The following is a 22,463-nucleotide window of genomic DNA, read 5'->3' as shown; positions in this document are numbered from 1 at the left end:
CCCACAGGGGAGTAGCCCTTGCTGGCAGAGTAGCCCCTGCTGGTGGAGTAGCCCCACAGGGGAGTAGCCCTTGCTGGCGGAGTAGCTCCTGCTGGTGGAGTAGCCCTTGCTGGCGGAGTAGCCCCTGCTGGTGGAGTAACCTTGTTATTAGAGCAGGACTGAACTGTGCCCTCCTGGCCCACTAGTCACACATCTCCCCAGGGGACTATGGGGCTGTGGAGTTGCTGAGGGAACATATACCCAGACTTCCACAATACTGACCCTTACTCTGTGGCCTCAGCTCGATCCCACATGCATGTGGGCACTGGGCAGAGCCCATGTTTGGGGAGCCTCTTCTGTGCCACTCTGTGCTGTCTTCCCACACAGCTCTCCTCCCCTTCAACCTTCACCAGGGCGGTGCATGACCTGGCCCCAAGGTCCCATCCCTTGTTCAGAGTCATCCAGAGAAGGCCATGGCCAAGCAGAGACTCCAGACCCAGGTCCACCAGGCCCTTCCCTCCTGCTGGGTCCTACGCTGTCCCCTAGAGCAGACTCAGTGGGCTGTACCCAGGCATTCAGCTCCCTGAAGGTGTGCACCCGCCCATTCTCCCCCACTGCTCTCTGCCCCCTGCCCTCACACTCGGGCTCCGCCGGAGGGAAGGGTAAGTCCAAGTCCTTCACTCGAGGGCCCTGCTGGCAGCTGCAGGTGCGCACCACACCCCCCATCAACTGAGTGCCAGTTGTGGGGCGGAGCCGTCACCCGTGATGTTTGCTTTTCCCAGCCCTGCTTTTGCTGTGCCGCTGGCACTGCCTCCCTGTTTGCCCAAGGACCTGCCTTCCAGAACCCAGTGCGGCTGGCGGGCAGGTGGTCCTGTGCTTCTGGGCTCCCAGTTCTGCACGAGCAGCGCGGCCACTCTGCCCGTAAGCGCCACACCCTGCAGGCTCCGATGCTGACGGGGCGCTGCGCGGCACGGCCCATGCCGGGCATGTGACTTCGCAGTGCCGGGCCTGGCATGCCTGGCGTGCCAAAGCAGCAGTGGTGGCGGCAGCGGGACAGTCAGCCAGGAGGTCCCTGGTGCTCTTGTGTTGGCCCGGTGGCCCTGGGGCATGGCGCGCGGGTGGCATCAATGGGACTTTTGTGCAGCCGGGGTCAGTGCTGCACATGGCCCAGGCCAGGAACTTCCTGCGCAGACACATCTGCCCCTGTCTTTCCGGGAGTGGCTGTGCTGGCCCGCTGCCCCCACCCTTCCTCCGGCGAGGGAGCTTGCCTTGATTTGACCAGCCCTGCCCTGCTCTTCACCCCCTTTCAGATGACTCAGCCCCAGGGACTTGGTTTCTTCTCCGGCTGCAGACCTGCCCCCGAGCAAGGCCTTCTAGCACTCTGCCTCTGGCTGGCCGGGGCTGGGCCCTGCGTGGGCAGCCGTTGGCGGGGGTGACTTCTTGAGGTCACAGGCCTGGTCCCCCGGGCTGGGGACTCCATTAGGGACAGAGGCCGGTGGCTCTGTCTTCCCAGGGCAGAGGAGACGTTCTCCCCTGCATCCAGGAAAGACGCGGCCTTTAGCAAGCGGAGCCGGCGCCTCCCTCCCTGCGTGTCCCTGGTGGCGCTGGTCCTGTGAGGAGACAGGCTCAGCCCCACCCTCCGGCGCCCACCAGCTTGCACTTGGCCTTATACAGACGCCTTTGTTCCTGCCTGTGGTCCCTCAGCCACTAGGTGTCTGTCAGGCAAGCTGTGAGTCTGAGCAGGCATCACCCACAGGCGGTGCAGGGGCCTCTGTAAACAGAGGGCAGCGGGGTGGGCACCACCTTCCCAGGTGGGCACTGCAGCAGGCAGGTCACTCCCATGCCAGCCCCTGGGACGGGGGGCAGGGTGGCCCCGGGCTCCTGGCTGGGGGAGCCTTACCACACATACAAGCTGGGGAGCAGGCCTGCCATGGAGAAGGGAGGCTGGCTCCTGAGGCCCCAGCCCCTCCCCCGCTGCTGGGCAGAGCGGGGTGCTGGCCTGGGGTGCACAGTCTGCCGCTCTACAAATAACCCCATCTTATTCCTCCAGCAGCAGCAAGCGCCCCTAGCACGTGGGCATAGCCCAGAGCCGAGCTCTGTGCCACAGTAACACAAGCAAGCTGGCACCCTCGAGACCCCGTTTGCATTTGGGTCACGCTTGAGCAATGTCACACAGATGTGATTTACCCCCCTCTGACAGGAACTGGGGCTCCAAGAGGTTATGGCTTGCCCACACCCGTTCCGTGGCCAAGCCTGGGTTCCCTGCCACCGAGCCTTCCCCTCTCCGCTCTTGCAGTAAACAGGAGTGTTAATAAGCGAGCATGCTAATACATAATTGATCCACCTTGGTCCCTCTGGCCTCTTCTCCCCATGGAGCTCTGAGCACTTCCCAGACGTGACCTCAGGCGTCCTCCCACGGCTGAGAGCGGGGCGGGTGGAGGGCGTGGAGCAGCCTGGCGCCCTGGCCCTGCCTGGAGATGCTGGGCCTGTCTGCCTGCCCCGTCTCTGGCCTGTGCAGGTGTGATTCCGACGGGACCAGGGAGGATGGGCTGAGCCGGAGGTGGGAGCCCCAGCGGACACCCTTTCCTGAGGCCTCGTCCCAGCCGGCAGGCTTGTCCTGGGTGGGTGTCTTGTTTGTTCTCTTCACATTCCTAGGAAGTTTGGCAGACAGCAGAAGCAGAAGGGGTCACGGGGGAGGTGCCTGAGCCCCTGGGGCAGGCCTTTCACCAGGCCCCCGGACCCCCAGCAGCCCAGACACAGAGCCAGAGCCGCTGGGGCCAGAGAGGAACTCAGATGTGCCTGAGGTCACGGGCAAGTCCTGCAGGCAGGTTTTGAACCTGGTTTCGCCAGCTTCACCGCTGGTGCCCATAAAATGCTGGGCTGTGGCCTGGAGACTCCTGGCCCCTCTGTGCCCGAGGGTAGCATCACCCGTAATCCTGAGTTTCTGGATTGGGGTGTTTCCCCAAGCTAGAGGCTGAAGATCTTTGGAATCTGAGAGCTCAGGGGGAATAAAAGAAGCACATCTGGGCCCTCTCCAGTGGCGCAGCGGGTTAAAGCACAACACTAAGAAGCTAAAGCCACTGCAGCATGAGTTCGATCCCGCCTGCCCTGGAGGTGACCACATGGCGCGGCAGACCTCTCCTGACCCACCCGCTGCTCCCCTCAGCAGTGGACTTCAGTGATGTGCCTGTTCTGCTCCCCACTCTGTCTCTGGTGAAGCCTCTCACCGCCTCTGAGCCTCTGGCCTGTACCCCAGCTCTGTATGCAGAATTAAATAAATCTTGAAAAAAAGCAGCACATCGTAGAGCAGTTGGAGCGATGTGGCCACCCTCCTCGAGTCGATGAAGACACAGGCCCTGAAAGGGGAAGTCCTCCCCACCGCTGCTCCTGGCCGCTGCTCTCTTGCTGACCTGGGGGGCGGGGGTCCTGGCCCCAGGGCTCCTCCAGGGAGAGGGCTCGGGCCTGCTGTGCTCGCTGGCCCTGCCCTGCAGTGCAGGCCTTGCAAAGGTGGACACAGTCCCTCCCCGGAGGCGCAGGGATGGGGGAGCAGGGGCCAGGCTGCTGGGGCCGTGGCGCCCTGAGGCAGCAGGGCCCCTAACTGGTCGGTACCAGACGCTGCTACTCCTGTGTCACCCCCCCCCCAATACAACCCCATGCCCTTCCCGCCAGTCTCTGCACCCGTGAAACTGCTGCCACGTTGCTTCCCTGTCTCGCCCACTTGGGCTGGGACTGCCAGGCGCCCGTGAAGCCTGCATGTGGCCGTGGCTGAGGGGAGAAGTCTGGGTGCAGCTGGGACCCCAGCCTGAGGCGCCAGTGGCCTGGAGGCCTCGCCAGGAGCCCGGGGTGCTGGGCCCTCTCTGACCTGGGGCCCTGCTCACCCAGGGCTCCCAGGCTCAGGCCCGGCAGGCCCTTCTTGGTGCTGAGGGCTCCCCAGGGCCTGGGGAGCCACACCCGGTGGGGGGAGGGGGGTGGCAGACAGTAACCATGTTAACAAACAGACCCCGGAGAGACAGAGCCGCCAAGCTGAGATGGGAGGCGTGCGGGCTGGGCGAGGAGGCGGCTCAAAGTGGGGGCCGGCCAGCAGACGCAGGCGTCCCCTCCTGGAGGCCCAGTCCTCCCACGTGAGGTTTGCGTCAGCGCCGACACACCCCGCGTCCTGTGAGGGCGCTTCCGGGGGGCGTCACCGTGGTCCGAGGCGGGGGAGAGCCAGAGTGAGGAGTTGTGTTCGGGGCCAGTGCCTCCAGCCTCGAGCTCCTTATGGGGGACCCTCACTGTGGGAGCAGAGCTCAGCCTCCGCCCCGAACTGGGACGTGGCCAGGCCCCGTCCTGCCACACACCTGTGGCCAGCACCGGCTGAGTTGGCATCTTGGGCGTCCTGCCGGCGGGGCCAGGCCTGTTCTCCGGCTCCTCCAGGACCAGGGACCGGCCCTGCCAGAGAAGGGACCAGGGCGGTGGCCCGCCGGCCGTCCAGCTGCTCGGGCCATTGAGCGGGGCTGCTGCCCTCCTGCCCGCCCATCCCTGCTGTTCTCCTTGCCCCACCTCGCGCCGCCTGGCCCGCATTTCCCGGGCTGCCCCCACCCGTCTTCCCGCGCTGGCCACCTCCCTCCCGCAGGGCCGGGCTGGGCTGGACTGGGCTTCCTGCTGTGGTCAGCCCGCACACCATCGTCCTGCCGGCCCTCCTCCTGGCCTCTCTGCTCTCACTGACCCTCCGCCGTTCACCTCCATTCCTAGTGCTCACAGCAGCTGGCCCTCCCCCGCAGCCAGGCTCGGAGGGGGCCCCCACGTGGCATAGGTGATGATGAACGGGGCGTCTTTCCTCCGGGCTGGATGCCCCCCGAGACCTGGCCCCACCTCGGCTTTTATTTATTGCACCCGGCAGGCTCGCTGATGACTTGTTGGCTGGATGGAGAATGTCTGATGCGTGAGTTTAATTGTAACGAGGCTTCACCTACGTTCACACACCTAGGGCCTCCCAGGGCTGTTTCCAGCCTTTTCTCCTCCACTCCTGGCCCTGCCAAAGCCATGTGTGTGGGCGGGCCCTGCTCCCGGCTTGGCCGGAGGGACGCCCACTCGTCACCAAAAAGTGGAGTCGTGGGGGCTTGTCTGAACCGTGGCCACAGGCCCCTGTTGAGCAGCAGGCACCCCGGGGGGTGCGGGGTTGCCCCAGGGTGGTGAGGACCAGGTCAGGTCATGGAGGAACTGCAGGGCTGAGCAGAGAGCTGGCCGCCCAGGCTGTGTGGGTGGTCACTCACCCAGGCCGGCGTGGCAGTGTGGGGCACCGTGTCCCCTCTGAAGGCTGACCTTTGCTCTCCAGGAACCCAGCGTCCTTGGCGCCCGCCAGGAAGCCGGGACACAGGCTGGACTTGCAGGCACGGCCTTCTCCCTGGGGCTGGGTGCCCGTCCCTGCTGGCAGTGGGCGCTGGCTCTCAGGCGGCAGGGCTGTGCCGGTCAGGCAGCCGGGTCGCTCGCTGGTGGGGAGGGGCCCCCCAGGAGGCCCTCGAGCCCACAATTCTAGGTCACCTTCTGCAGCATCCAGAAGCAGGAGTGGTATTTATAGCAGCCAGCGGCCACCGAGGGTGGGGAGTCAGCAGGAGCTATGACGCAGGCCGCCCCCCTCCCGGGTCCCCTAGCTCTCACTGGCTCTCTCATCGCCACCCCCCCAACCCCCGCCCCACTCCAGAGCTTTCCTGGGCCCAGCAGTGAAGGGCTAGATGTGCAAGACTCGTACATCACGCCGCCTCCCCCAGCCCTGGAGGACACGAGGTGCCACTTTCTGCCTGGCAGGAGCCGCTACTCCGCCGTGTGCCCGGACCTCGTCTGTCTCCACGGCCCCAGTGGGCACCCCATTAGCACTCGGCGGCTGGCCTCCTGCTCCCGCTCCATGGCGCCGTCAGCCTTCTGCGGGAAGGTTCATCCCCTGGAGTCACCAGCAGCTTTGCCAGCCGCCCGGGGCCCGGCAGGGGTGAGCAAAAGGCCTGCCTCCTCCCGACTAGCGGCAGGCAGTTAATGGGGTCACCAGCACCCGCCCCAGGGTGATGAGAAGAGGCCTTGCCAAACGCCTGTTACCTCCCTGCAGTGTCCTTGCTAAAGCGGCAGTGAAGGAGCAGTACCAGCCCGTGGCCGCCAGAGCCCCGCCAGGCTGGGCCCCCGCCCCACCGCCTGCCATACCCAGGGTGCAGTCAGAGAAGCCACAGAAGCGACAGTGTGACGAGGCGGGGACCTGGGGCTCCAAGGGTGTGTCCCCTGGGAAGGAAAGTGACGCCAGGCTCTGGAGTCCCAGTGAGGGGGCGCGGGGGCCTGCAGGCTTTCCAGCCAGATAGAGAGTGTGTCCTTCGTCCCGTCGGGCGTGCACGGGCCAAGGCCGACATCTCTCAACTGCCCATTGGCGTTGTCTCATGGCGGGGGCCTGTGCTCCCCTCCGGGTACCCTCACCCCCTTGCCCAGTCCGTTTTCCAGCCTCCTGGGCCTGGAGAGACACGGGGCACCGTGCGGTCGGCCCCCACAGGAGGGCGGGCCAGGCCTCCGCTGACCGCTGGGCTGGTGCCTCTGTCGGAGCACCCCGCAGGCCTCAGCAGGTGGGAGAGGGAGGTGGGTGCAGGAAGTGGGGCGCCTGGTGGGGCGGGGTGGGCTGGGGCGGGGGAGCTGGCAGCTAGTGGCTGGGAGTCCTTTTTTTTTTTTTTTTAAAGATTTTTATTTTAAAGATTTATTTATTTATGCATACAGAACTGGGGTACAGGCCAGAGGCTTAGGAGCGGTGAGAGGCTTCACCAGAGACAGAGCGGGGAGCAGAACAGGCAGATCGACGAAGCACACTGCTGAGGGGAGCAGCGGGCGGTCAGCAGAAGTCTGCCACGCCATGTGGTCTCCTCCGGGGCGGGCGGGGATCAAACTCATGCGGAAGCGGCTTTAGCTTCTCAGTGCTGGGCTTTAACCCGCTGCACCACCAGGGAGGGCCCAACTGGCTGGGAGTCCTGTTTAAAGGGCACTTGGAAGCCGTCATACGCTTCTGAGGAGGGGACTGACTTCACTAGTGCTGTAGCCGTGTGCCGCAGCCAGTGCCGCCGGTGGTGGGCCCTGCACTCCCCGGCTTTGACCTCCCTCTGTCCCACTGCAGCCTCATGGCCACCACACGCGTGCAGAGCGGAGGGAGCAGCGGTCGGCGCGTCGTGGGGAGTGGCCCTGCCCTGTCCCGCGTGGCTCAGAGGGCATCAGGGTGCATGGAGGGCCTGGGACTGAGCCAGGCCCACGCTGTCATGCCCAGGAGCTAGGAGGGGTGGGGGTGGGGGACAGAAGGGTCAGCCACGCCTCTGGGCTCCCAGTGTTTTCTGGGGCCTCTCTGTCCTCAGGGCTCAATCAGGTCAACATGTGCACGGTCCGGCGAGCTCAGGCTCTGCGTGGAGCCCCCAGGCTCTCTCCTAGGCTGTCCTGCACCACACTGCAAGTCCAACTCTGAAAGTCAAGGCCAGGGTGGCCTGAGCGGTCACCCTGTCCACATCCAGAGCCTCAAAGCATTAGAAAGTGCAGAGGTCCTCCTGTCCAGTCCCTTGCAAACATTTTTAAAAAGAGAATTATTTATGCATACAAGAACCAGGAGTGTGGTGGGGGTGAAAGGATTCACTAGAGACAGAGTGGGGAGCAGGACAAGTGGACTGACTGAAGTCCACTGCTGAGGGGAGCAGCGGGCCGGTCAGGACAGGTCTGCCGCACCATGTGGGTCACTCCCTGGCTGGGGATCGAGCTCTACTGCAGTGGCTGAGAACAGCTTCATAGTGCTGCGCTTTGGCCTTGAGCCACCAGGGAGGGTCCCCACCTTGCAAACATTTTTAAGCACGCAGACTATTTATTTCAAACACAGCGTCACAGGGAACCCCAATGTGTAAAACAAGTAGAAGCTGCTGGGGCTGAAACAGCCAGCCTGCCTGCTGCGACCACCTCTCCTTACCCAGGAGCCCCCACTAAGCTCTCTGTGAAGGGCACCGCACCCCCTCATCGGTACAGGCCAGCAGGGCCACAGAGGGGAGGGGCCTGGCCTCCCTGCGCCCCCAGCCATGCTGATGGGGGCAGGGGCGCTACCCTTCCTGGAGCAGAGGGACTCTGCACCTCCTCCCAGGGAAGGAGCTCCTGTTACAGTCACCTGATCCTTGCCTGCTTCCGAGATGCCCGGCAATGGTCGACTGAAACCCAATCGCAGGCGCGCGGGCCTGTGCCCTAGATGGCCGTGCTGCAGTTCTCTTCCGGAACGGAGCCCGAGCCGAGCCCGCACGGCACCCCCATGCAGGCCAGGCCCGCAGGCGGGGCTCACAGCTTGAGGAGGCCACCAGGACCCCGCGGCACTGGGTACGCTGGTTGAGGACGGGCACCCCCAGGGGAGGTGTCAGGCTTGAGTGCTCACATAGCATCCTCATTAACGGCCTCATTAGGGGGCCCCAATGAAGTAAAAGGTGCTAATTCCTTCAGGAGGTGTTGCCAGCACCTCGGACAGGGAGTCTCCTCTGGGGAAGCTCTGAGAAGCCACACAGAGCATAGCGGACGGATGGCTGGCGTGGCGGGGGGTTCCCAGCAAGTGCCTGGCAGAGGGCTGACGCTCTGGGGCACCAGAGGACGGTGGCAGAGCTGGGCAGGAGGAGAGGCTGACTGGTGCCTCTGCCCTTGGGGCATCCTGAGTGTGAGCTGGGAGGCCGGAAGCCCAGACGGACCGGCGCAGGGGATGCGGGAAGAGCAGCAGCTTGGCCGTGGCCCAGGGCTCCGTGGTCTCGGTGGACCCAGGCGCGTGGTTCCCATCCCACCGGCTGGCTGTGGCCTGAAGGAGCCAGGGCCGGAGAGGCCTCAGAGTGTGGGTGTGGCAGGGGGGAGGAGCCTGGGCGATGCCATAATACGCATCTGAGGAGGGGATTGATGCCACCAGCCCTGCCCTGCCCAAGAAGGTCGGTCAGGGTTTGAAATGGGTGGGCCAGGGCCAGCCTGGGCCCCAGGGGTGGCGAGCAGGGCCTCTCTGCTTGCAGGGTGACTTAGCTGGCAGAGATTCGCACCCCGGCCATACCACAGGAGCAGGGGTTCGGCCGTGAGGCACGGTCTGAGCTCTCGGGAGAGATGGCTGTGGGAAAGCCGAGTCTGCACGCGTGATTTCACTCCTCCGCCTCCCCGTCAAGTGGGACCCTCCTTATCCAGCCTCCTGCAGATAAGGAAACTGAGGCTCAGCGAAATGAAGGGACCCAGACTCAAGCCTAGCATTTGAGAGAGCACAGGTTCCAGGGGTGAGGACACCCTGATGGGAGCCTCCCTGCCGTCACCCCGCAGCCAGGCAGGAGGTGGCCCCGGGCTCCGAGATCCAGGTGGCCCGCCGTGCCCGCTGCTCCAGAAGCCAGCCCCCTCCGACGCTGGCAGGCAGCTGGGCCTGCCTGAGTGCGCCCCAGTGTGAAGCCCGGGGAGGAGAGGGCCAGGGCAGGCTGCGGGTGGGAGGAGGGCCCAGCCTGGCTCCAGGCCCACCTCGCCGCTCCCCAGCAGCCAGCCGCCCGTCCAGAAGAGCCAGCAGGAAACCAAAGGCCCCGATTGATTCCCAGGGACTTGGCCGGTGCCAGTGACAAGGCCAGTGGCAGACGGCAAGTTCTGCTTGTTGTAGACGAGTGGAAAATAATTAGCGTGAGAACGAGAAGCTGGAGCCCGGGAATCAATGGAGCCCTGATGAGGCTTCCAAGTAGGGGCTGGGAGCACAGAACAGACGGGGCCTCCAGGCCCGGGCCTGCACGTCCTGGCCGGGCTACTTCACCCAAGCGAGTTACTTAACCACTCTGGCCTCGCTCCCTCATGCTAGGGCGGAGGTAGGAACGGCAGACTCCACAGAGGGTGTTAGCGTGATTCACTTCAGTCAAGGGAGGTGTAACCGAGCTGCTCGGCGCTGTACTGTGCAGTAAATGCTGTAAGACGTTGTTGGTGTTTTTGTTTTTGTTTTTAAGATGTATTTATTTGTGCATACAGAACTGGGGTACAGGCCAGAGATGCAGGGGCGGTGAGAGGAGTCAAAGTGGGGAGCAGAACAGGCAGATTGACGGAGTCCACTGCTGAGGGAGCAGCGGGCGGGTCAGGAGCGGTCTACCGCGCCATGTGGGTCACCCCCCGGCGGGGATCGAACCCGCTCTGCCCTGGCTGCGGCCAGCCCCGTAGCGCTGTGCTTCAGCCCTTCACGCCACCGGGGGGGGGGGGGGGGACCTGTTTAAGAAGTCTTTAACGAAGTCGAGTGCGTAGAATGACTGGGAGCGCTTTCCAGACCAGGCTGACCGTGGACATGCCCTCGGCAGCGGGGTCTGCTCCCTTCGTCCTCCTCTCTGAGCTGCCCCCGGGCCCCCGCAACCCCCAGGTTGTGACCTTGTGGGGAGGCGGTCTGGCAAGGAGCATGCCATGGTGAGAACCCCAGCAGACCTGGCCTCGAACCCCAGCTTGCCCCTCACTGCGTGACTTGACCCCTCCCGTGTGACTTGTTTTCCCCACCCGTGCCCCGCCGTGGGGTGGACGGGAGGGTGCTTGCGGGTCTGTGCCCCTGGGCCCAGGGCGCGGCCTCCCGGCCATGCAGGCTGGCCCCAGGGCCTGGCATGGGAGGCCCGGCTCGTGCTGCAGCAAGGCCCCAGCCCGGGGCGGACGCCGCCCTGCCTTCTGCTCCGGCACAGCTGACGCGTGAAAAGCAACAGCTTTCGGGCCCCTAACTTGGGTTGCAGACACCCGGGCACAGGCTGGTGGCGCACACGGCCCCCAGCCCACGCGCTCTCTGTCGCCTCCCTCCCGCCTCCCGCTGCCTGTGCCTTTCGGAGCCCAGCCCTCGCGTGGGGCCTGGGGCCGGGAGGGAGAAGGGGGTCCCAGGGCGGAAGGCCACGCTGGGGGGGCCTGCGTGCGTGGGGGTCGGGTCTGACCGACGGGCAGAGGTGTTTTTCCTTTGAAGTAACGCAAGGAGGCTGCTGGCAGCCCCTGCTCCGCCTCTTTCGGGATCTTCCCGCGCCTGCTGCATCCCTGGGGCCCTCGATTTCTCCCCCGGAGCTGACCTGATGCGGTCAGGAAAGGGACCGACAGGTGCTGCTTTTCCAGCTCTGCCCAGGCTCCACTGAGTCTGGCCCCAGGGTGGCGCCACAGCCCACCCGCCTCCAGACAGACGCGCGGCCCCAGCTCCAGGACGGGCCCTGCCCACGCGCCCTGCAGACCAGAGCTCTTCACGGCCCCTAGGGCCCTGCGTCCTCCCTCGCAAAGGCGTGTTTGGAGCCAGCCCTCGGGGTCCAGAGCTGTGTGGAATCCCGCCCCTGCCTCTCAGGCCCTCAGGTTAAGACATGGCCCCGCTCCAGCCGTGTGACCGCAGGCCAGTCTGTCCAGTGCCCAGCCCGAGGTGGTCATGGGAAATGAGTGTTTGCAGAAGCCTAGGAGAGACCCAAGACGTGGTGGGTGACTCACAATCCCTAGGAGTCCCTGACCCACAGGGGGCGGCCCCCACCCCCGCTGCAGGCTCTCTCCTGGAGCCTCATTAGCAAGCAGAGGTTAACGAGCTGCCTCACTGGCCATGAGGCTGAGAAGTGGAGCAGCTGGGATGTGACTGCTGTGCTCTGGAGTCTGCTAGGGAGCAGAAGCCAGCTGCCGCCCGGTGAGGGTGGCCTGTTGGCAAGCCGGACCCAGCTAGGGGGCGCAGCTGGAGCCATCACACGCCCTGCAGCGGCCCAGGCCCAGCCTCCCAGTGGCCAGTCCTCCAGGCCAGATGCCCCACCCAACACTAGACAAGCCCCAGGGCCCAGTGCAGCTGCTTGAGTCCACAGGCCAGCAGGGCCAAGCCGGAGCCCGTGTGCGGCCTCAAGCCCTTCTACCTGGGCTCCTCCGTTTCTGGTGGGCGTCAGGGGTGAAGACACCCTGCAGTGTTCAAAGAGCCCTCAGAGGCTCCCCATTTTCTCTTTTCACTCGGGCCACCAGGAAGCTCAGAGTCTGATGATGGATATGTAGCAAGTGGACCTGTGTTTGTGTCTTGCTCACATGCACCAGATTCGCCCAGTCTGCTGTCATCATTAGTTTTTGTTCTGATGTTTATTTTAAAGTTTTTACTTTACCTTTTCATTGCGGTTCCCAGAAGACACATGTAGCCATTTGTTGTAAATAAAAACCAAATAAATACTAACATAGCCACAAACATCAAAGCCTCCATCAGTCCCGCCTCCTTCTTCAGAGGAGGATCTCTGAGGCACCGGGGTGGTGCCTTTCCCACTTGGGGATGCTTCTCTTGGCCTGGGGACCGCAGCCCCATCGGCTGCCTTAGCAGAGGGGGTGGGGGGGGCACAGGCCCAGGGAGGCGAATTTGGGTCTCAGTGTCCTCAGCCAGCCAAGCTGCAGGGTGCTGGGGACCCCGGCGGCAGCTCAGACCTGGGTGATGTGTTTGAAACCATATACGTGGTGCTGCCTTCTTGCTGATTGATCTCCAGCAAGGGAGCTCATGTGGATTTTGCCGGCTTCTGAGAGGGTTATGCATCTTCAAGAGTGTGAAAGGATCTCATCCCAGGCTCCCTGGGGTGACAGTGTTAATAATGGCCGTGTCGGAGGGGAATTCGAGTGGGGTGTGCTGGCTCGGGCATCCTGGAGATGTATGTCCAGCAGGATGGACTGTGTGGGAAAGCTGGGGGCCTCCGGGGCCTTTCTGAACCTCAGTTTTCCTTACCCCTGAAATAAGTCAGCAGTCTGTTTTTGAAGTTGTGGGGCCCGGGGCCCCGCGGGCTGGGAAGTGTCCCCCAGCTCCAAGTCTCAGAGAGGGCTAGGTGTCTGCCCAAGGTTGCACAGCCTGTCTGCCAGAGACTTGAGACCCTCCACCACTCATCAGAGGGGCTTGCGCTTTATCTTACAGACTGTGGGGACCCTCGGAAAGTGGGGGCAGCACATGTGTTTTTTGAAAGAGGAACTGCTGGGCATCGATATTTAACAGACAAATTGAATCCCCAGTGGGGAAAGTGAGCCTGGTGGGTGGGGGAGCAAGGGCCCCTAGGGCCACTGAGTCATTCTGTCCATTTGGGGCCCCTGGAACCCCACTCACTCTTGCCCAGGCCGGGGGCCACGAGGGTCCCCTCGTTCTCTCCCGTGGAGAGCCCTCCAGCTGCCCAGAAGTGCCCCTCTCTGTGGTCGGAGGGGGAGGCTGCATGCCCCCCACTGTGGCTGCCCGTTGGCACCCCCGAGCCCCAGGGAAGGAGAGACGCGGAGGAGCTGAGGCCAGTCGTGGCCTCTGCCCTGCCCCCTCCTGAGACATTTCCTCCAGATGAAATCACATTTCCAGCAGGGGAACAGGCCCCCATTGTGAAGGGCTGGGGTCCCCAGAGAAAGGGCGCCTTTCAGCCCCTTAAAAGCAGCTGTCCTGAGGTTGATGAGTCGGCGTCCGCCCCGCCCCAGAAGCAGCACTGGCCCTCCTGTCACCCCCGGACCACGACCTGCTGGTGACCAGCCGGGGAGGGGCTGCTGGCCCCCCAGGGACTCACGCTGCCCCTCAGCCACCCCAGCGGAGACCCCGGCCCCATCCCGTATGCCCAGGGCCCCTGCAGGTGGCCTCCCAGAGGGTCCTGGGGACCGTCGGCCTGAGCAGATGAGCAGGCCGAGCCCGGGTGGTCAGTCGCACGGCGAGCGTGGGTGGGCCGGGCGCAGCCAGCAGCCAGGCTCCCGGGCAGCGCAGGGCCCCGCCGAGGCGCCCGGCCACATGACCCAGGTGGGCACCGGCACTGACCGTAGCTCGGCCTCAGGCGACGGCCCCACGCCAGGGGCCATCTACAGCTCCCTGAGGGCAGGGAGGGCGGGCGCGTGCGAGTCCGGCCCTGGGTGACTGAAGCAATGCTAGACGTTCTGGACTCCAGGATGTGAAAGGGGGTGAAAGGAGGGTACCCCTCAAGGGGGCTGGGAAGGGCCCCTCGGGCTCCCCTGAGAGCCAGGTGTTCAGGGCTGGCAGGGACGGCGCTGGCAGGACCCTCACTTTCCTCTGCTGGGGTGTGCACGGGGTGTGAGAGGGGCGCCTGCCGAGACCTTGCGTTCCCTGGTGGGGTGCGGAGCTGAGCCACAGTCCACTGCGCCCTCCTGGGCCCCCCGGAGCTGCTGTGGCGCCGGGGTGACCACACGTGGCCAGCTGCACCCAGCCTGCTGCCCTCAGTGCTCAGCCTTTCCGGCCCAGTGAAGCCGGTGCTGCTGGCTGCTGGTCCAGGCAGGCAGCGCCCGGCAGCCCCAGACCCGCACCCCACCCCCGGCCCCCGCCACCGGCTCCGAGCGCCTCATCCCTCTCCCGCCTCCTGGAATCCATGCTCCGACTCCTCCTTGGAGAGACGGGATGATGTCACTTCCTGGGGCGGGGGGGCAGGCACGACCCGCCGCCAGCCCGCCAGCCCACAGAGCAGCCTGCCGCGGCTGCCCCCCGGCCCCACACCCCCCTCCCGCCTCCTGGAATCCATGCTCCGACTCCTCCTTGGAGAGACGGGATGATGTCACTTCCTGGGGCGGGGGGGCAGGCACGACCCACCGCCAGCCCGCCAGCCCACAGAGCAGCCTGCCGCGGCTGCCCCCCGGCCCCACACCCCCTCGCCCGCCCTGAGGGCGGTGCCCACCAGCCCAGGGAGACCTGGCTGCTTCCTTCCCCAGTGATGCCCGTCCCCGCCGGCACTCGTCCTCCCCAGAGCTGTACTGGGGAGAGGAGGATGTGCCGCCCAGACCAGGTGCCATATAAGCCTCTGCCAGCCTGGGGGGCAGCTGCTCACCAGTGGGGTGCCACCCCCGCAGCAGGGCTTCTGTGCACTTGAGTGCAGGCTCTCGGCGCCCCTCGCCAGGACCTCCGGGACCACCCCTGTGGGGGCATCTCAGTTTGTGCCGTTCCCCTTGCTCCTGGGGCAAGCTGGAGTGGGGACCCCAGATCCTGGTGTGCCTCCCTGAGCTGCCTGGTGGCAAGTTTGAACCCAGCTACTTAGGGAGTTTGGGCCCAGGCAGTCAAGGCCACACTGCTGACGGCAGAGGCGGGGCTGCGGGAGGGTGGGTGGCCGCAGGGAGGGCTCGCGTGGCCCCCCAGCAGTGGACTGGGTGCCCCGGCGTCCTTCTGACCTCATCTCAGAACGCCCTTCCTGCCAAGACACACAGCTGTGGTTGGACTTTCTGTCAGATGGGGGCAAACCCAAGTCACAGGGCCTGCCACGGGGTTCCAGGCTGGCAAGGAGCTGCAGACCTCACTCCCCTCACTCCGGAAATAATTGCTGAGCACCTACCACACAGGGTGCCCCCATGCAGCCCCAGCCCCTTTCCCTCCAGCCCTCAGCCTTCCACGCCCGCTCAGCCTGGGCCAGTTCTGCGAAGCCGACCCCCCCCCCCCAATGACTGTGTGTACTGCCGGGTCTTGCCGAAGGGCGACCGGGGTGCAGGGCTCTCCTGACCTCACGGGGGGTAGACACAGGTGAGCCCAGACATTACTAGAGCTGAGCAACCCCAAGCGACCTGTGGGGCCACCACAGGCGTGAGGCGTGGCTGCTGTGCTGAGGTCTCTTCTGTTGGCTCCGGAGGGAGGGGTGGGGGGCGGTGCTGCCCAGGAACAGAGCAGCACCTTGGGGACCTGGGAGCCCCCGGGCTGTGAGCCCCGGGAGAGATGGGTGTGCTGCTGGCCACATCTGACCAGGAGTTGGTCCCATGGGTGCCACGTGGACCAGGAGCCCAGACGCCTCCTGCTGTCTTCCAGGAGGTGAGCGCCAGGCCTGCTGAGCCTCCGCAGAGCCGCCAGCCATGCCCGGGATCGTGGTGTTCCGGAGGCGCTGGTCTGTGGGCAGTGACGACCTCGTCCTGCCGGCCATCTTCCTCTTCCTGCTGCACACCACCTGGTGAGTCTGCGGCCACCCGAAGGCCGGTGGCAGAGAAAGGGCTGCCAGGGCTTTCCGGCCACTGGCCACGCTCCAGCCCCCAGGAGGAGGCCCCTGGGGCAGCCGCCGCCCAGGGAGGTGCCACGCAGGGTCCAGAGAACCCTGCCCGGCCCCCGAGGCCCGGCCCAGCCTGGGCAGAGCTGCCACCGCCTCCCCTCCGCCAGGTCCCTGGCCCCCTCTGGCCATGTCCGCAGAGGCCCTCCAGGCCAGGCGCTCACTCTCGCCTGCTGTCCGCAGGTTCGTGATCCTGTCCGTGGTGCTCTTTGGCCTGGTCTACAATCCGCACGAGGCCTGCTCCCTGAACCTGGTGGACCACGGCCGCGGCTACCTGGGCATCCTGCTGAGCTGCATGATCGCCGAGATGGCCATCATCTGGCTGAGCATGCGTGGGGGCATCCTCTACACGGAGCCCCGCGAGTCCATGCAGTACGTGCTCTACGTGCGCCTGGGTAAGGGCCCCCACCCCGGCGGAGGCTGCTCGGCCCTCCCCTCCCCCGCCCCAGGCCCCCTCACGCGTCCAGGCCTCATAGATGGGGTGCCAGCTCCTGAGCACAGCAGGCAGCCAGCAGGCTCACTGGGCTTACATTCTGGACCGAGGCTGGGCACACTCTGGCCCCAGGGCCACACCTGCCCCCCACTGCGTGTCTTTGTAAATAAAGTTTTATTGGAACCCGGATTCACCCACTTTCACACTCCCTGTCTCTGGCCGCTTCTGCACGACCACAGCAGAGCTGGACAGGACGGGACCTGCAGCGCCCGCCACACCTTCAGAGAGCCCGCCCACACGCCCGACGCCGTGCGCCTCTCTTTCGCTGTCTTGGGGTTTGTCTCCAAACAGCATCCTCTTTCCTGAGGCGCTCCTTGGAGGCGAGTCTGGGCCTCCTCCTGGGTTCCGGCTCCAGCCTTCTCCGGGCCATGTCCAGCAAGCCCCGTCCCTGCTAACTCAGGCAGGAGCTGGCTCTGGCCTCCTTTTGCAGACCGGGCGCCAGGGGGGCGCGTGACTTTCCTCGGGCTCCCAGGGAGTGAGTGTCTGAGCTCAGACGGGAACCCAGGCTGCCTGGATCCAGAGCCCAGGCTCTCGGTGCCACCGGGCCACACCCCTCTTCCCGGGCCTGGGCTCTGTTTGCAGACCTGCCCCACAGCCCTGGGGCTCCTCCCTCCCCCTCCAGGGCCCAGGCCCTTCCTGGGAGGTAGCAGTTTCTGTGAAATGACTCCTGGTCTGTCCCGCACAGTCCTGTATGTAGACAGATTAGGTCCTTGCCCAAGATTGGGCTGAGTCCAGAGTTTGTGGGACTGACCAGGGGTCACCAATAGGTTGTGGGTCTGTGTCAACAGTGCAGATATGGGGGGGCTACTCCCTGGGCCTCCGAGGGGGCCAGACGCCCCATCACGGAGCTGGCGAGGCCCGGCGTTGGGAGGGCCCAGGCCCCCCAGCAGACAGACAGCAGCGCCCTCAGCCGGCCGCTCTCCGCAGCCATTCTGGTCATTGAGTTCATCTACGCCATCGTGGGCATCGTCTGGCTCACCCAGTACTACACGTCCTGCAACGACCTGACCGCCAAGAACGTCACCCTGGGTATGTGAGCCGTCTGGGCTGGGGCCCGTGAGAGAAGCCTGCGTCCCCAGTTTTTGCCAGGTGGAGGCACTTCCGTGGGGTGCCCAGTGGGTTGAAGGGTGAGGCCCCGGCTTCCCCTTGGGGTCCACCATCAGTTGCAGGCAACCTGGGTCATGTGGGTGCCGCAGACAGAGCTGCCTGGGCAGCAGCTGAGGGCTCCCCAGCACCCTGGGAACCCCTCGGGCCAGGGCTCAGCCAGGCGGCAGGTGGCCAGGTGCTGGGACCAGAGGTTGGGAATTGCTGTCTGTCCCAGAAGCTGGGGGGTGGGGGGGCAGGCCCCAGCACCAGGGACGTGTCCCCAGCACCTCCTGCTCTTGCTTCCGCCACTGCCCTTGCAGGGATGGTCGTCTGCAACTGGGTGGTCATCCTCAGCGTCTGCATCACCGTCCTCTGCGTCTTCGACCCCACCGGCCGCACCTTCGTCAAGCTGAGGGCCACCAAGAGACGGCAGCGCAACCTGCGGACCTACAACCTGCGGTCAGTGGCCAGGCAGCCCCCGGGCCGTGCTGGGTGGGCGGGCCCGGCGGCCCCGGGTCCAGAAGGCTGCCCCGCCCTCCAAGCCTGCCTCTGCCCCCAGCGAGCCAGGGGCATCGTCCAGGCTGAGCGTCTCCCTGCCGTGGCCTCTTGACCTTGAAACTGCGATGCCAGCGTGTGAGGTTAGAGGACAGAGCTGTGCTGTGGTGAAGACGGGGCTGCTGGGCACAAAGGGCACGTGGTCATCGCCATCCCTGCCCTTCCTGCAGCCCCAGCACAGTCATAGCAGGCAGCGCGGCTCCATCATCTTCCCCAAAACACAGACGAGGAAACGGGGAGCTCTTGAGGCTTGCCTGAGGTGAAACGTCTAGTCAGTGACGGGGCAGGGCGCAGACCCGGGCAGCGCGCTGTAGTGGTTTAGAGTTCTTGCCAGAATGCTGCCCCGGGGATAAAGTAGACTGGAGGAAAGAAATCAAGGAAGGCTTCCTGGAGGGGGCAGACTTTGCGCAGTGTTTTAAAGAGGAGAGAGACGGCTGTGTCATGGCAGAGGAAACAAGGGCAGGTATCTGGGCCAGGTCACCGTCATTCCTGTTACGAAAAGGAAAGGGGGGCAGCTACAAGGTGGGTCACAAGCTCCCACTAATCAAGCTTCCACCCTGAGACAGACGGCCGTCTACCCTCGATCCGCTTGTTCCTCTGTCAACCCTGGGGTGCCCGAGATCCACCCTAACAGGGGGAGTCCAGGTACGTTTGAGAGCTGGTCCCTTGGAGGAGTGGAAAGGGCACTTGATGGCCAGCCAAGAGCGGTGCAGGAGCCCTCAGCCAGGGGAGTGGGCTGCCCAGAGGCCCCTGCCCAGCAGATCTCCCTGCCGGCCTTGGGCCCGCCAGGTCAGCCGCAATCGGCACCAGCGCCCACTCTCGCCTGGGCTGCCGGGACTTGGAGTCACAGTCCCATTGCCCGTTTGGCCTCTCGGTGCTGCCGGCCACCACCCACCCCATTTTGCTCACTCTGAACCCACACCCACAGCTGACCTGGTTTTTGGGCTCCTGGGGCCCTGGAATAAAATCTCCCCTTTCTGGCTCTGGGTAATTGCCTTTGGGGCCCAGGGCAGCCAGGGCCTGTGCAGGAGGGGGGTGCCAGTGACTGGCATTTTAATTTGAAAGTTTTCTGGCAGTTCCAGGCCCAGGGCAGGTAAGAGGCCACAGTGCCCACAGGTCCCGACCCACTGTGGTTTCTCAGCACCCAGCAGGGTAACCTGTCCGGTGCCCGCTGGCCCTCTCTCTGCTCTGAAACCATCAGGCAGCAGCTTTTCTAGCAAGGACATTTCAGACCTGCTGACGGTCATCCACTTCTAGGTTCAGAAAGGCACCGGAGCCCTCCGGCCGCACTACCAGGCTGATCTCGTTTCTGGAAGCCGGGAAGCTGTTTGAATCCTTGTTCATTCTCTTGCAGTGAAATCGGGTGGGGGTTGAGCAATGGGTTCCTCCCTGCTGCTCTCCAGGGTGTCTGGGCTCCACTTGCTTTAGAGAGCCGGGGGCAGAGGACACATGAACTTGTCCCGACTTGGATCTCTCCCCAGTCGGTGGCTGGATGCTGTCACCAGCGCCAGCTGCCCCCTGCTGGGCACAGAGGATAGTGCAGCCGGGTGCGGCCAGTGCTTCCGTGGGGCCCCAGGTCCTGCAGGAAACTCCCTTGTGAGAGTCATTAGACGAAAAGGGTTGAAGAACGTGATGCCCTGAGAGCCCAGCTTGGCCAGCAAGCTGTCCCTTCGCCACAACTCTGGTGGCTGGACATCACTTTAGAATGTAAAGCTGCCCCAGTCCCTTCTGCCAGCCCATGCCCCACACCGCGACAGTCCAGCACCCTCTCCTGCCCTCCTGCGGCCCTGAAGGCCCTGCCCTGTGACCTGCCCTGTCCTCGGGGCACTCACTGCCTGACCATGGCCGGGGACAGGAAGCAACCTTTAGCCAGGGAGGAGCTGAGCCAGCAGAGAGGTCGGGCGGGCCTGTCGTCTCGGGGGACGCTAAGTGCATTCACAGCCTCCCACTGCCCTGACCACCAGTGTCGGGCTCTGACGGGGGCGAGGGGAGCTCATGTCATCAGGCAAGTCAGCCCCCCGCTGCTGGGTCTGGAAATGGACACTCCCCTCTGAGGTCACAGACGCATGGAAGTGGGGACTTGTAGCACCTCACCCAGCCTCTTAAACTCCCCCCGAACACAGGGAACATGGGTCCCCTTCCCAGGGGAGCAAGGCCCTTGACCGGTCTGCTCCAGTCATGGAGAACCCCAGCACCCTGCCGCCTTGTTCAGGGCTCTGGTTTTGAGCCTTTGGCTCGCTGGGCTGCAGAGAAGCCCCCACTCTGGGTTCCCGGCCCCGAAGCCCCCAAGGCGTGCTGGTGCCATCTGCCAAAAGCCCGGAACACCGGCCCCAGCCCAAGCCGGTGCCACACGCCATCTCAGGCCAGCAGGAATCTGCCAGGAGCGCCGGGCCGGCGGCCAAACAGATCCTGGCCACCCAGCTTTGGCTGGGCCTGGGCTCTACTCTCCCCTAGACTCCCCGGGCCTCCGTGGGGTCCTGGGAACAGGCCACCCTGTTTCCACAGTGTCTGGGCCCTGGCTTTTCTGGTCCAGCCCACACATACCAACTCTCCCCCTCTGCAGACACCGCTTAGAGGAGGGTCAGGCCACCAGCTGGTCGCGCCGGCTCAAAGTGTTTCTTTGCTGCACTCGGACAAAGGACTCCCAGTCAGTAAGTACTGGGGGTCGCTTCCCTGGGGTGCACATCCTGCCTGTGGCTGGCCATTGAGAGGCCTCAGCTCCTCAGGCAGGGCCTGCAGGCAGGGCTGGCAGAAGGCCGCTGGGTTTGAGCAGGGCCGGGCGACAGTGCTCACCAGGCCCTCATCCGCGGCCGGCTGCTCCAGCATGACAGCCCAGCGCTTGCTGTCAAGGCCCCAGGAAGATTTTAAAACCTTTCCTAGAGCCCCTGGGGACCCCTTGGTTTAGAAGAGTTTCAAAAATCAGGGCATCCAGCGACAAAAAGGAGTAGCTTACCACCAGCAGCAAAGGACTCTGGGCAGTTCCACGGGGTGGTCCAGTGTCTGCGTGGGCCGGACTTGTCAGGGAGGCAGGCAGAGCCCCCAGCTCTGGCAGGGCCTCAGAGACCGTCCAGTCCCGCCCCTCGCTTTGCAGGTGAGGCAGCAGAGGCCCAGGGAGGCGGGAGCCTCGCGCAGCGCCCACAGCTAGTTAGTGGCAGAGCCAGTGAGGCCAGGACACTTCCCCCTGAGCCAGACAGCAGAGTGCCCTGCACGGAAGCCACCAGAAGCCTCAGTGGCTTCTTCTCACCAGAAGCCTCTGGTGAGCTGTAGAGTGAGTAATCAAGTGTAAGAAAGCCCCCCAGGATCTCTGGTGGGCAGGGAGCACCCCCACGGGCCTCTTGGGGTCTGTGGGGCCATGGGCCAGGGTCTGGGCCTCCTTTTGCAGACTGGGCGCCAGGGGGGCGCGTGACTTTCCTCGGGCTCCCAGGGAGTGAGTGTCTGAGCTCAGACGGGAACCCAGGCTGCCTGGATCCAGAGCCCAGGCTCTCGGTGCCACCGGGCCACACCCCTCTTCCCGGGCCTGGGCTCTGTTTGCAGACCTGCCCCACAGCCCTGGGGCTCCTCCCAGGCAGGCCGTGCCAGGAGTCAGGGATAGGGTAGAGGGGTCGGGCCTCCCAGATACTCTGTGGAAAGCTGAATTGTCGCTGGGTCTGTTGAGCCCCCAAGGGCCCATGAGTTTGCAACCTTGATTTCTCCCCCTCTGCCAAGCGCCAGGCACTGGGGGGTAAGCCTGGTGCATGAGAACCTGTTGCCTTGAGCTCGTGCCCAGCACGTGGGGAAGGAGGGGTGGCTCCGGCTGGCATAGGCGTGTATGGGCAGAGCCAGGAGAGGACCAGGAGGCGGAGGCCCCGAGGGCCGGTGGGATCCCAGGCAGCCACCCCTGTGTGCAGGGCCCGGGCCCAGGACAGGGCCACACTGGTCCGGCCAGGCCCGGCCGCCGAGGGGAGGGTGGCGCCCGAGCGGACGCCAGCCCGGGGGGTTCACGCCTGGTGTCTCGCCCCCCCCTGCTCCCCTGCCGCCGCCGCCTGCCCCCCGGCCTGCCAGGACGCCTACTCGGAAATCGCCTACCTCTTCGCCGAGTTCTTCCGGGACCTGGACATCGTGCCATCTGACATCATCGCCGGCCTGGTGCTGCTCCGGCAGCGGCAGCGGGCCAAGCGCAACGCCGTGCTGGACGAGGTGCGCCCCCCCCAGGCTCCTCCTGCGGGGGTGGGGGGTCCCCGCTCGCTCTGGGCGCGTCCCTCAGCCAGCGGGTCCCAGCGCGGTTTCTGCTGGGGCTGTCGGCTGCTCCCTTCCCGGGGGCCACAGGAGCTTCCGATGCCGGAGGCGCTGGGTGCGGCAGCTCCTTCTCCAGCCCCCCACCTCCTGACCCGTCGTGCCTGGCGAGGGTCTCCCCGAATCTCCAGCCCCCCACCTCCTGACCC

General features: G+C 65.0%; 2 protein-coding genes across 2 annotated transcripts in view; one reads left to right on the top strand and one right to left on the bottom strand.

Annotated features, from left to right (window-relative positions):
• SYT7 (synaptotagmin VII) overlaps positions 1–4,642 on the bottom strand; it is a 140,938-nt gene extending 136,296 nt beyond the window's left edge. Inside the window, exons 1-2 of the mRNA XM_012725155.1 lie at positions 4,514–4,642; positions 4,317–4,407 (exon numbers count right to left, since the gene is read on the bottom strand). Of these exons, the coding sequence (XP_012580609.1) occupies positions 4,317–4,407; positions 4,514–4,642 (220 nt within the window). The remainder of the gene's footprint in view (positions 1–4,316; positions 4,408–4,513) is intronic.
• DAGLA (diacylglycerol lipase, alpha) overlaps positions 1–22,463 on the top strand; it is a 51,216-nt gene that overhangs the window by 15,365 nt on the left and 13,388 nt on the right. Inside the window, exons 2-7 of the mRNA XM_004683385.2 lie at positions 15,677–15,815; positions 16,092–16,303; positions 17,329–17,430; positions 17,808–17,946; positions 20,606–20,693; positions 22,084–22,218. Coding sequence (XP_004683442.1) covers positions 15,721–15,815; positions 16,092–16,303; positions 17,329–17,430; positions 17,808–17,946; positions 20,606–20,693; positions 22,084–22,218 — 771 coding nt within the window. The 5' untranslated portion in view covers positions 15,677–15,720. The remainder of the gene's footprint in view (positions 1–15,676; positions 15,816–16,091; positions 16,304–17,328; positions 17,431–17,807; positions 17,947–20,605; positions 20,694–22,083; positions 22,219–22,463) is intronic.

Source organism: Condylura cristata, unplaced genomic scaffold (assembly GCF_000260355.1).
Source record: "Condylura cristata isolate star-nosed mole 26May11 unplaced genomic scaffold, ConCri1.0 scaffold00015, whole genome shotgun sequence".
NCBI lineage: Eukaryota > Metazoa > Chordata > Mammalia > Eulipotyphla > Talpidae > Condylura > Condylura cristata.
Note: the sequence above shows the minus strand (reverse complement) of the source record. Positions and strands in the feature narration are given on the sequence as shown.